Consider the following 12449-nt stretch of genomic DNA (forward strand, 5'->3'; position numbering starts at 1 on the left):
ATGACACGTGACGGGAACTTGCTGATCTAGCAAATTCGTGTTTTATAATATTAATATGTAGAAGCAAAAGTTGCTTGGGTTGCATGAACCCAAGTGTGCAGATGGTGTATCGGAAATTGAGGCACGTAAGTGAACAAGCAAAAAAACGTTGAAATGGATTCCAAATTTACTATGGATAATACAACGTTCGCGCTCGTCCAGCAAACTTGGCCCATGCATCTGCAGCTGCAGCATCAACACACGACACACGCACCGCTTTCCCCTGATTTTAATCTTCGCGCTTACGGCGCCGGCGGAGCAATCGCTTGAGGCTGCAGCTCAACGCCACGCGAGCCGAACAACGCCCGTTTCTCCATCTGCAAGTCCATATCCAGCTTACGGTTTCGCAATTGTTCCGCGCTCTTCTTCTTCTTGAGGAGGGGTCGGATCGGAAGCGTCCATATGGATCCACCCTTGCTCTTCGTCGAGCGCGTGCGGCCTCGCTGTCGGCCGCGCGTGGCGACGGTCACACCCGTCGTCGGTGGCAGTGGCGCCGAATGCGGGCGACGCGCGGCACGACCACTAGCTGCCAATGCGGCAACGGCCTCGGCTGGCTCACGTGGCTGGGAACTAGTAGCGGTGCTCTCGTTATTGAGCACCAGCGCATTACAGACGACGCAGACCTTCTGCGGCTTCTTCAGACCGTAGAGCGGCACTGGCCGGCGCGTGTTGCTCGTGCACTGCAGACAACAACTCTCTCGGCATTGGCGGCAGTGATGGCGACGTCTATGCAACGCCTGGCCGAATTTCTTGCCGCACACGTAGCATCCTGCACTTTTGGAAAACGGCGGGGCCAGCACGCCACCCGCGGCAATTGCAACAACTTCTTGCCGCGCGCGTTGAACTTGACGGCGGCGAAGGCGCATACGGTCCTTTTCGGCCTTGCGGGCCATGCGGATGCGCGACTTGGTTGCCTTCTTGGCCTGCTTGACAGCCTGGCGGTGACTCTTCTGGACCGCTTGGTGCGCCTGCTTGGCCTCTTTCTGGGCCTTCTGCTCTTGGCGCTTGGCCGCCTTATGCTCCTTTGCCGCGTTCTTGCGCTGAGCCTTGGCCAAGCGATCGAGCTCCTTTAGATTGCGCTGCTGGGCCTTCTCGGCCTCGGTCTTTTTAAGCTTGAAGAAAGCCATTAGAGTGATGGTCGAGGTTGATGAAGTGGCAACAGACGGCGGTGGCTCGAGTTGGCAAATTGCCAAGTGAGAAGGAGGCCATCTATCTAGGAAAGGAGGGCGGAACTGGTGGCTGGACATCCAGCCTGGAGTGATGGAAGGCGCCTCACAGCAACGGTTGCCTGAGAGTGTACAGCGGGATCAAAGGATGGGGGCGGACCATCACTTCAATGTCAGCGGGTGTACAGGGATATAGATGTATACAGGAATAAAAAGGAGATCTGAGTAATACTTTCGAATTCATTGCCTAACAAAGGATTGAAAAAATGCATTTTTGGAGGCGATCCGTATCGCAGCCTTACCGTGAATCTAAAAGCTATACGGCAAAAAAAGTTATTGTATCACGTCTCTGAATCCAAACAATGAGTCGTGAATCCTAGCATAGAGTGCTCGATCTTTCTCTACTGTAACAGCACGCCTTCCACCAATTTTACGAGGTTACGTCAAGGTTTTCGCGTCTTGAATCAAACTGCGCCCATGCAGTATGGATCATAACTAGGGACTTTTCAGCGATAATACTTGCACCTTCAAAGAAGATCCAGCACTAATTATCTTGCATGCTCGTGCTGTTTAGGTGGCATTATCTCATTACAACCACATCATTAAGACCTTTTCAGCTTGTGCAGACCTACTTTTTACTTCGAAGTAACGTGCCTGTTGGTAATCATCGAGCCAAAACGGCAAACTATCGGCAAAACCCTCGCCATTTTACGCCGAGAAGACTGATAGGTAGGGCCGAGATGACGGATTTGGTGAGGACTTCTTCGCTCTTCATGGAGTGAATTTAGAGCAATTGTCGCTGATGAGGGCTAAGAATAAAATTGGTAGAAGGGGGTTTGAATTAAAGAGCCCATGTGGCCAGTTTTCGTGACTGTTAGAATGCTCACAGAAACGAAACGTGTATTTCAAAGGCCACTGGGCGGACAGAACAAGAAGGAGAGCGATCAATCTCCGTTTCGTGAGCGGCAGTATCGTTGTAGTGACCCGTGTTCGGATGAACACGTTGCCATTTCCAGTCGGTGTGAACAGGCCATGCCGCGTACATCATGCAGTTGCCGAGAACGAAGCACGCGAGGTTACCACAGGGTCCTCTCGAGCATCTGTAAGTCTTAGACCTTCCCAACTGGAGTCGTTTTCAGTTCATCGTTCTCAAAAAATGACCTTTGAAATGAAAATCTGCACCAGAGATTTACGATGAGATCACTGCAGTACTACCTCCTCGACGTCGCCTTTGTGTTCGTTTCTTAAGTGTCAGACAACCGATGCGTACGACATCTAGGAGCTGCGCCGGAGTTTTTCTTGCGTGGCGTTCGGTGTGGCAACTTCAATGTAGCTCATAAATCGTGATATTTCTTCTGAAGCACACTCACCCAGGAAGACACGCTCACTGATAAAGAGGGCCGTGCTCACGGTGGCGGAGAATACGACAGTGGTTTGGACCTTCCTTGTGGAGGAGATGCCGACTGTGCTCAATAGATTCGCACTATGGTTGGAGAGCGAACATTGTAAATCTCGTACATTTTCTTCAGCTTTCAAGTCTGCACTCTTCATCACAGGAAAGTTTGCAAGAGCTTACAACTGCCCACTACCAACCCAAGTACTCCAACCATACTCAAATCAGGTGTATCTATTATAAGTCAACCACACCACTTGCAACTTCAATCTGTGACGTGTGAGAATAACCTGGCTACTAGCGATGATGCAGTGCCAAACGAACGCCATTCTCCCTTTTCCCGGCCTCTGAGCAAGTGATCAGGATGACCAACCTACCAACGCCACCCCCTCTCCTCTCCGTCAAGCTGGTGTTCACCTCCAAGGCCGTTCAGCACGTGCAAATCCTCGACATCACGACGGCTTTCCTGGACTCTGCAGCGGAGATGGAGCTCCGTCGAGCTTGCAAATTCGGCTCGAACTGCTTGCTCGATCGGATCTATGAGGCCTCTCTGTCTGAAGACGAATCTCCTCCTAGCAGCGGTGGCACGTGGTCTCGACGCCATTACCTGCTCACCGACCGGCACTACACCCGGTTCCAGTTCCGTTGCGCCATGGCGGTCGCAGTGACACTCAAGGACGGCAAGACAGCGTTGGAGGTGGTCGAGTGGCTACTGGACCAGTTCGATGGCTGCATCATTCTCTGTGAACGCGGTGCAATCCGCTGCAGCCTTGGGAAGACTCGACATTTTTCAAGCTTTAAAAGAGTGTCGAGGTTCTTGCAAGAACAGACCGAGGCAAGTTGCTGCGTGACGAAATCCAGACTGAAGATGGCCATATTGTCTGTTTAGGACGTCGAGATATGGTGCAAGCAGCACTTAACCAGCAACACGAAGTCATTTGGTGGCTGCATCGGAAGACTCGAGCACCTCGAGCCATGACGAGTGTACTCATGGCTGCAATACGCAACGGATACATTATTCTCTTGGAATGGCTACGCATGAAGTACCGTAGCCGTGGATTCGACCCCGATCCTGAAGACGAGGACTTTGAAGTGGGACAAGACGAGACAATGTCTGGAGAGCATGTGGACAGGCTGTTAAGAGGCGACCCGGAAGAATTCATGCAAGGGGCAGTGTATGGCGGCCATCTCGGAGTCATGGGGCGGCTGGTTGAGAATGGCTACACTCGGAAGGAGAGCCACTTCGCTATTCATCCAGCAGCTGGTTGAGTTCCTTCTTGACAACGAATTGTGTGAAGCCGGTCGAGCTGTGGCGCTGGCTGCAGACGAGGGCCTTATATAATGTCTACTGGCCAGAGATTGTTTGCTTCTCGGTTCTACCCTCTGACTGCATCTGTCGGACTTAGTGAGTGTGCCCCGCCACTGTGGGTCTCATCAAAGACAATGGGTACAGCCATGAAAAGAGCTTTGTCAAGTGGCTGTACGAGTCCTTCAGTGGCCACATGGATCTCTTCAATACGACTCATTTAAGTGAATGAGTGCAATGGCTTCATACTCATCGATCCGAGGGCTGCACGACACGTGCCATTGACCTTGCAGCTGCAAATGGACACCTAAAAATGGTGAAATGGCTACATTGCCATCGGTCGGAAGGCGGCACAGCGGCAGCAATGGACCGCGCTGCAAGTAGAGGACACTTAGAGATCGTCAAATGGCTACATCGCTTCCAAGGCTGCACCCCTGCGGCTATGGACGGTGCTGCTAGTGGAGGACACCTGGAAGTGGTCAAATGGCTACATAATAACAGGTCGGAAGGATGTACGTCCAAAGCCATGGATGGATGGAGTAGCTAGCAATGGCCATCTTGGCATTGTCCAGTGGCTACACAAGCACACAAATGCTGGCTGTACGAGAAACGCTATGGACGGAGCTGCAGCTAAGGGACGTTTGAAGATAGTGCAATGGCTACACCACAACAGAAAGGAAGGCGGCAGTACAGCAGCTATGGACGTTGCAGCCAAAAATGGCAATCTCCAAGTCGTCAAATGGCTTCATGAGAATCGCACGGAAGGATGCACCACTAAGGCTATGGACAACGCAAAGACCTTCGAGATCATGAGATGGCTACATGATAACCGAACGGAAGGATGTACCAGTGCGGCGATGAACCGCGCAGCTTCTGATGGTGATTTTGACCGCGTCTTGTTCCTGTACTCGCAATACACCGAAGGGTGCACTGAAGACGCCTTTGACAATACGCGCAAAATGGGGCTCTACGCATTCATGCGCGAGTCTTCGTTCGAACGCCCTTCGGACAACATCAACGATTGGCTGAACGTAGTAGCATGCATTCCCCCTTCACTTGCAGTTTATAAATGGTCTACTGACACCAAACAGAACTTTGCGACACCCTGTCTTCGTCACCTGCACTCCCACCGAAAACTTGCGGGGCTTTCAGAGAAGTATCGGAAGCATGTGAGCTCACTAAATTTCCAGTACCCCCAGACAACGACGGTGAAATCCGCCCGGTGTCTGCTCACTATCCTTCATTTAAAAAATTTATTATTAATATACATGTACGCGCGAGGCAGTGTTCCAAATTAAATTTTGGTTTATTTGGGTTTTGGGTATATTGAGCGACCCACCCACCCATCATTTTGTAGGAAGGGCTTTTTGGATTTTTTAAAAATGAAAAGGAACCACAAAAGGGTTTCCCAAGCAACTACTACCGTCTTACCGCATCAACCGCCTAGGCCTTCAAATAAAATAGTAGGCACACTGAGCGTTCTATTCCATTAGAACGCCTAGGCGTTCAATTGCAGTAGTATATGAAAACTCGGAGGAAATTGAAGTGAACATTGTCACACCTATTATACGTGCATTCCATCGACCCTCAATGTATAGTAAGGCCCCAGTCGAGCGAGACAAACCGTTTAGTTTGCTCCTGAAACATCGTATGTATACGTGGAGACTACCTTGCAGTCTTTGTCGAGTGTTTTCACTTCAATATTGCAGCAATGAAAGTGAGACGCAGCGAAAAAGTTCAAGTTCTCCTCCGTCGATATCACCATTTCTGTGACGGGGTCACACAGCACCTTGCGCTAGAGGAAGTTATCTTCCGAGAGTATACAAACTCTCAGTGAACGGCAGTTCACAGGTCCTCTCTTTATTAAAAGAGAGCGAAGTGACCTAATTAAGGTAGAATGTAAACTGAGTATATTTATAGGTAGATAAAAAAAGCTTGGGTTAAATACAAACTATAAGTCACCTATAGAAATGCAATGTCGTTAACCAATGGTTCGCCTTGAACGACCTTCGTACTTTGTACCAAATATCTCGAAGTACGACGTGTCATACTTCTAAAGTGTGACGTGTCACACTTCATGTGACGGGGTCACACAGCACCTTGCGCTAGAGGAAGTTATCTTCCGAGAGTATACAAACTCTCAGTGAATGGCAGTTCACAGGTCCCCTCTAAATAAGGTAGATTGTAAACTGAGTATATTTATAGGTAGGTTAAGTTTGAGGTTAATACAAACTATCAGTTACCTATAGAAATGCAATGTCATTTAACCAATGGTTGGTTTTGAATGACCTTGGTACCTTGTACCAAATATCCCGGAGTATGACATGTCATACTCATGAAGTGTAAAGTGTCACACTTCATGTAACCAGGGTACACTTAGTGCTACGTACCCCGTTACATCCTCCCCCACTTAGGTTCGGTTTACCGACCAATCAGAATGAAGAGATGTTCGTCACAAACTCTCATTCTCAAAGTCGAAAACCATCGACTCGGCCGCGCGAGCGCGGCGGAGGCTCACTTCACAGTTAGAGCCTCGAGCAGCAACCTGTGCGCTCTACGTCAAGGTCTCCACTTCGACCGTTAACATGCCTCGTGGCACTGCTAAGAGCGGTGCTAAGACACGCTCCAAGGCTGCAGCCGGTAAGGCGCAGGCCAAGAGCACTAAGCATCACGGCAAAGGCTCTGCACTTAAGGAGGCTACTCAGGTGGCCTCCGAGGCGATCGGATCCTCGGGTGACGCGGCTGCGGACAAGCGCGCAAGCAGGCGCCGCAGTCCGTCGCCCTCGTCTTCAGACAATCGTCCGAACCCTCGGTTCGTAGAACGTGAGCTCAACTCGGGCAGTGAGGACGATGCCGAGTCCGAGAGCACTCATGATGCTCCTGCGGGCTCTGTGGGAGGGCACAGCCCAGTGCCCAGTGAGCACAAAGAAGACAGCGTGCAGTCGTCCGCTAGTGATCACGGTGATCACAGTCCCAGGACCTCTGTGCGCTCTGAGAGTCCGGCCGTTAAGGCTAAGGGCACTCCCAAAGCCGGTGGCGATGAGGAAGGGAGTCCTCGCAAACGTCTCTCGCTTGCCGAGGGTCTTGCGCGCGCTAAGGCCTCTAAAGCCGAAGGCGCCAATCCCTCAAAGAAGCGTACCGCCTCTAAGTCTCCACTCCGCGAGGAGAAGGAGACTCGACGCTCCTATCAGAGTCTCTTCGGCTCCTCGGATGAAGAGGAGGAGAAGGAGGAAGAAGAGGAAGAGGAGGGTGCCATTGTTGAGCCCCGGGAGGTCTCGAATGACCTCGACCAGCAGCAGGAGGATTTCCAAGCTGCCCAGCGTGTGCGTGGGGGTTCGGTGGCGGCACCCGTCAGCCAGGGAGCTGCCATCAACTCAAGAGGGTATTGGCCTCCCGAGGAGAGCTCTGGGGCTGACCTCTTCTTAGAGCTTCTCGTCGCTCCTCGTGGCCTTGTGGGCGGCCACACTTCTAGGGGCATCTATGAACGAGCCCTTGTTCAGAAAGAACAGTTGTTCGTCGACAACGTGGAGGCTGCTCGGTGTGTGCTTCTCGCACCACACCGCATTCCCCTTAAGGACTTCACGACTTGTCGTAAGAAGCCCGAGACCCGGGGTGGTCTCTATCCTGTTTGGGGATACCCCTGGGCTCTGCCGGAGAACTGTCCCACGTGGAGTTCTTGTGAGGACATGTTCTGGGCGTGGGTGGAGACTCTCAAGTACTCACCCACGGAGTTACGGGAGGTCCATGAAGATCAGCTGTTTCCCCGCATCCTGGACCAGCGTGATCTTCGTGTTCGGTTTGCCCACATGGTCAGCAAGCGCATGCTGCCAAGGGACATCCTGAAGCGCGCGGCTTCCAGCGCTCACGATGAGCGCGGGTACGGGATGTATTCATCGTCCGTACCCCGTTCGGGCAAGAAGCCCCGGACTACTTATGAAGCTGCCGCCGCTTCTGTTCCCAGAATGCGACAGCCTTCGGGCAGTCAATCAGGAGCCCGTCAATCGGCTCCCACGAGCTCTCGGAGTGGGCATAACCCCTCCACTTCACGAGGAGATGTCGCTTACCGCGACGCCGTTGCTTCTGGAGGATCCGCTCCACGTGGAAGTGGACTTCTTCATTCCGGTCAAGCAGGAGCGGAGGTGCCCTCGTACGAGTACGAGTACTCGGCGCCTCCCGAACGCCACTCTCGTCCGAGTGCTCCGACTGCGGGTCCGACACAGGGCCCTGAGGTGGACCGCCTCCGTCAACGTGTCCTTGTGCTTGAGACTGCACTTGGCCTTGGGACTGGCGGTGATGCTGCCGCCCAGGCCTGGAATCAGGGCGAGCTCGCTCGTCTTGCGGGCTGCCTGGACCTGTCGGAGCGAGAGGTCGCGAGCCTGCATCTGCGGGTGGATCGCCGGGCCTCTTCGTCCGATCTGGACGAGGCCTTTCGCATGATCCGACGGATCGAGGCTCTGTTGCCACGTCCGGAGCCGCCTGTGGCACACTCCCAGACGTACGCGTATGGTGCGTACCCGGCGTACTCAGCGTACTCGGCGTATGGCTCCGGGGTCCGTTCGTATGGAGCCCCTCCGGCGTACGGTCTTGACCGCAGCCTTGCCGTTTCGACCGAGGCTTGGGTGCCTGCTCCGACGCCCTCGTCGACGACTGTGACCGGCCCGTGCTTCGAGGAGCTGGGTCAAGGTGGGTCTGCGAGTCAGCAACCCCCTGCGGATCAAAGTACCGCTTAAGACGTCCAACGTAGAACGTCGGGTGCGTCGTCATTGACTTAGGCAGGTCGATGGTGTACAACGCACCATGTCTGGCCAGGACTGCAAATGGTCCGATGAAGTGGTACTTCAGCTTGTTGCTGCCGACCAGGCTGACAGTGTCAAGACGTAGATTTCTCGTGTCTAGTAACACTAAGTCCCCCACTTTAAATACACTTAAGTTTCCTCTTCCATGTTTGTCCGAGTACTCCTTTTGTCTATCCTGAGCCGCTGCCATGGCATCGCAGACCCGGCTGACAATGTTCAGCTTGGTATCCATAAAGGATTCCACCTGTTTCCGCAGCGAAACTGGGCCTCACATCCGAGACCTGGGAGGAAAGGGCTTTTCCGAGCCTCTCCTCCACTTTAGAATAGAGGAGTCAGTGTTTCCTCTGAGAGTGAGAGGCACTCTGGGGTGGCGGAAGCCGTTCAAGTAGAACGGCGTGAACCCCGTGGACGCGTGCACCGCGTTGTTGAGCGCAAACTCAACAACTGGAAGCTGCGTCGACCACGTACGTGGCGCTGCCGCGCACACACTGCGCAGAGTGTCCTCGAGCACTCGATTGACGCGCTCTGTTTGGCCGTCTGTCTGCGGATGATCCGCAGTGGACATCTGCAGACGAGTTCCCAGTAAAGGGAACAGCGTTTTCCAAAACGCAGCAGTGAACCGCGGGTCTCGGTCCGAGACAATCGTCTCCGGGAGACCGTGATAGCGGAACACGCCATCGACGAACAATCTTGCGGTTTGTTCGCCCGTCACAGTGACGGGAACTGGAGCAAGATGTACCATCTTGCTCAGCCGACACACGAACACCAAAATTCCGGTGTTGCCGTGTCCGTCGGCGGGAAGCCCAAAGATGAAGTCAAGACTCATCGACTTCCAACAATCAGCCGGTACGGGCAGGCTCTGTAGTGGAGCCGAAGAGTGCCCTGCGGGTTTAACCCGCTGACATGTTTCACATGTCTTGACGTACCGGGCGACCCACTTGTACATGTGGGTCCACCAGAAGGACTGAGAGACCGACAGAAAGGTCTTCTCGCGGCCCAAGTGGCCGCTGGAGGGCGCGTCATGCGCCTCCGCGAGGATGTCGAACTTCAGATCCTCGTCGTTGGGTACGACCACCCGTGGAGGATCAGTGGGCTCCACCCGATAATAGAGGAGGCCCTCCTTCAACTCATATCGGTGGAGCCGTGAGCGCTGTCGCGACGAGAGCCAATCGGACTTCGCGCTCGTTCCGGCCTTAAGGAACTTGACGATAGGCGCGACAGCCTCATCGTCCCGATACGCCATGCGTATCCGATCATAAAGATCCGTTGTCACCCGCGTGATGTGGGCCAACTCATAGTCGGGACGCCTAGAGAGGGCGTCCGCAAGCACGTTGAGCTTGCCCGGCTTGTACTCGACGCGAAAGTTATATTCCGCGAAGAAGGACAGCCACCTCGCCATCCGTTGGAGAGGTGAGGCGAGTTAGTCGCCGTCCTCAAGGACGCGTGGTCTGTGTAGATCACAAAGGGCGTAGAGCCCAGAAGGTGAACACGGATCTTCACGAGGGCATATTTCATTGCCAGGAGCTCCTTGTCATGGACAGGGTAGTTCCGCTCGGCGGCTTTGAGCTGCCTGGACTGGAATGAGATGACTCGTTCCTGTCCAGCCGTGTCGTCCTGCAGCAATGCACACCCGATGGCGATATCGGAGGCATCGCAGACGACGCTAAACGGCTTCGTCTCGTCCGGCAGAGCCAGGACAGGGGCCTCTTGGAGACTGGCCTTGATGCTGTCAAAAGCATCCTGGTGCTCTTGCTCCCAGCGCCAGTCGACGTCCTTCTGAAGGAGGCTCGACAAGGGCTTAGCGAAGCCCGCGTACCCAGCGCTTTACTTGTGAAGGTAGCTGGCCAAACCCAACCACTTTCGAAGATCCTTCTGCGATCGGGGCGTCGGCCATGCTGCTATGGCCTTGACCTTGTCTGGGTCAGCCCGAACGCCCACGTTGCTTACGAAGCAACCGAGAACTTTGATCTCTGGTGACGCGAAAACGCACTTGTCAATGTTGGCGTAGAGCTTGTTCGCTCGCATCACGTCCAGCACTCGACGGAGGTGTCCTAGATGCACCTCCATGGCCGTCTTGCCTCCCTCGGCACGGCTATGGACGAAAATGTCGTCGAAGTACGTCTGTACGAAGGTACGCAAAGGGCGGAACAATTGCGTCACCAGGCGATTGAACGTCGCCGGGGCGTTAGACAAGCCCTGCGGCATGACGAGCCACTCCCAAATCATGCCGCTTGGAGTGCTTACGGCGGTGAGCGGGATGTCACTCTCTCGCATCAGGATTTGGTAGTATCCGTCTACCAAATCCAGCGCACTGTACAGTACGCTCCCGGCCATGTTGTTCAACAACACATCCTTTCGTGGGATCGGTGTTTGGGCCGGCACCGTTGCGTTGTTCAGCTTGTTATAAGCGTGAACCAGACGCCACTTTCCGTTCGGCTTACGAACGCAGAAAGTCGGCGTCGAGTGCGGGGATTTCGACTCCCGCACCATGCCTGCCTTCGCTTTCGCGGCGAAGAAGGCATCAATGACCTCGCACTGTTCGCGCGGGAGAGGCCATTGCCTCGTGACACAATACTTGGTGCCGGGCACGAGATCAATCTCGTGCCGTACGCCTCGATCCGGTGGGAGTTGGGTCGGTGGGTGTTTATTCACCACGTCCGCATACTCCGTCACCAAAGGATACACCGGATCCTTGGGGTTCTTGAGAATCTCAGAACCCAAGCGCGCCTGACGCTGCTTGTTCATGTCTTCCAGGACGTTCTCGCCCAAGACAGAGGAGGAGTTCAGCTCCTCCTGAGTGGTCTCAGGTCTTATGAGTACCATCTCAGCGATCTCTCCCACCCTGAGGTTGCCCACGAAAGACTCAGCCGTCATTTCCTCGAGGGGCAGTATCTCTGCAACCTCTGGCAACGGTTCCAAGTGGACACCAGATGCCTTGACGGGTAAACCCGTCTCGCTATCGAAGATGTGATAACACTCTTCCACCGGCCTTGTCGGAGGAGCCCGGGCCCTGGACTCCGAGTCGCTTGAAGCGACGTCGATCGGAACGAAGTTCGGATCCGACTTGAGGCGGCGGCGGCGTCTGTGCCGACGGCTTCTGTGACGGGGAGCTTTGCTGCCCACGTCTAGGGATGTCGTCGCTACGACATCCGAGGCACTCGTGGCCTCGTGTGGTACTGTTGTACCCACACAGGAAGCGTGTTCAGCGCCTTCCTCTTCAGTTAAGGTCTGGGCGACCGCGTGTGGCACTGTGTTAACCCACACAGGAAGCGTGTTCAACGCCTTTCCTCTTTCAGTTAAGGTCTGGGCGACCGCGTGTGGCACTGTGTTACTCACACAGGAAGCGTATCCGACGTCTTCCTCTTCAGTTATGGTCTGGGGCGACCGTGAGTGGAACTCTGTTTACCCACTCTGAACACGCTGTTTCTCAGTGTTCATGACAGCTGCAGCTGTCTGCGGAACTAAGTTACCCGGCCTGTGGACCTAAAGTTACCCACTTGGGCGGCGCCTCTTCTGGGCGCGGCCACCATCAAAACATCCTCGGAGTCGTCATATACGTCGACGACTCCCCAAGCATCTGCGGGATGCTTTGGGAACCCTGGCAGGCCCTCGCGGGCCGCCTCGGGTTCCTGACAAAAGGTGGGAAACAATGAACTCAACAAATGGGTCTGTCGGTACTGCCCGCAGGGGCGGCTGGGCTACCGATTTGGCCTTTGCCTTCGCCCGAGCTCCAGGGCTCGTGCTTCTCA

The 12449-nt window shown here is 54.2% G+C and overlaps 3 protein-coding genes across 3 annotated transcripts; 2 read left to right on the top strand and 1 right to left on the bottom strand.

The window, feature by feature from the left end:
* Window positions 1-130: 130 nt before the first annotated feature.
* On the bottom strand, window positions 131-1233 carry PITG_15409 (uncharacterized protein; the record flags this gene model as incomplete). Its single annotated transcript, XM_002898320.1, has 1 exon — window positions 131-1233. The coding sequence occupies one exon, from the start codon at window positions 1164-1166 to the stop codon at window positions 282-284; it is 885 nt and encodes a 294-aa protein (XP_002898366.1).
* A 1018-nt stretch (window positions 1234-2251) lies between these two features.
* PITG_15410 (uncharacterized protein) lies at window positions 2252-3867 on the top strand (the record flags this gene model as incomplete). The annotated part of the gene is made up of 3 exons (XM_002898321.1): window positions 2252-2307; window positions 2911-3350; window positions 3488-3867. 3 exons carry the CDS (start codon window positions 2252-2254, stop codon window positions 3865-3867), a joined length of 876 nt encoding a protein of 291 aa, XP_002898367.1.
* Window positions 3868-4518: 651 nt separating this feature from the next.
* On the top strand, window positions 4519-5619 carry PITG_15411 (uncharacterized protein; the record flags this gene model as incomplete). Its single annotated transcript, XM_002898322.1, has 2 exons — window positions 4519-5073; window positions 5614-5619. 2 exons carry the CDS (start codon window positions 4519-4521, stop codon window positions 5617-5619), a joined length of 561 nt encoding a protein of 186 aa, XP_002898368.1.
* Window positions 5620-12449: the final 6830 nt, after the last annotated feature.

Source organism: Phytophthora infestans, genomic scaffold (assembly GCF_000142945.1).
Source record: "Phytophthora infestans T30-4 supercont1.37 genomic scaffold, whole genome shotgun sequence".
NCBI lineage: Eukaryota > Oomycota > Peronosporomycetes > Peronosporales > Peronosporaceae > Phytophthora > Phytophthora infestans.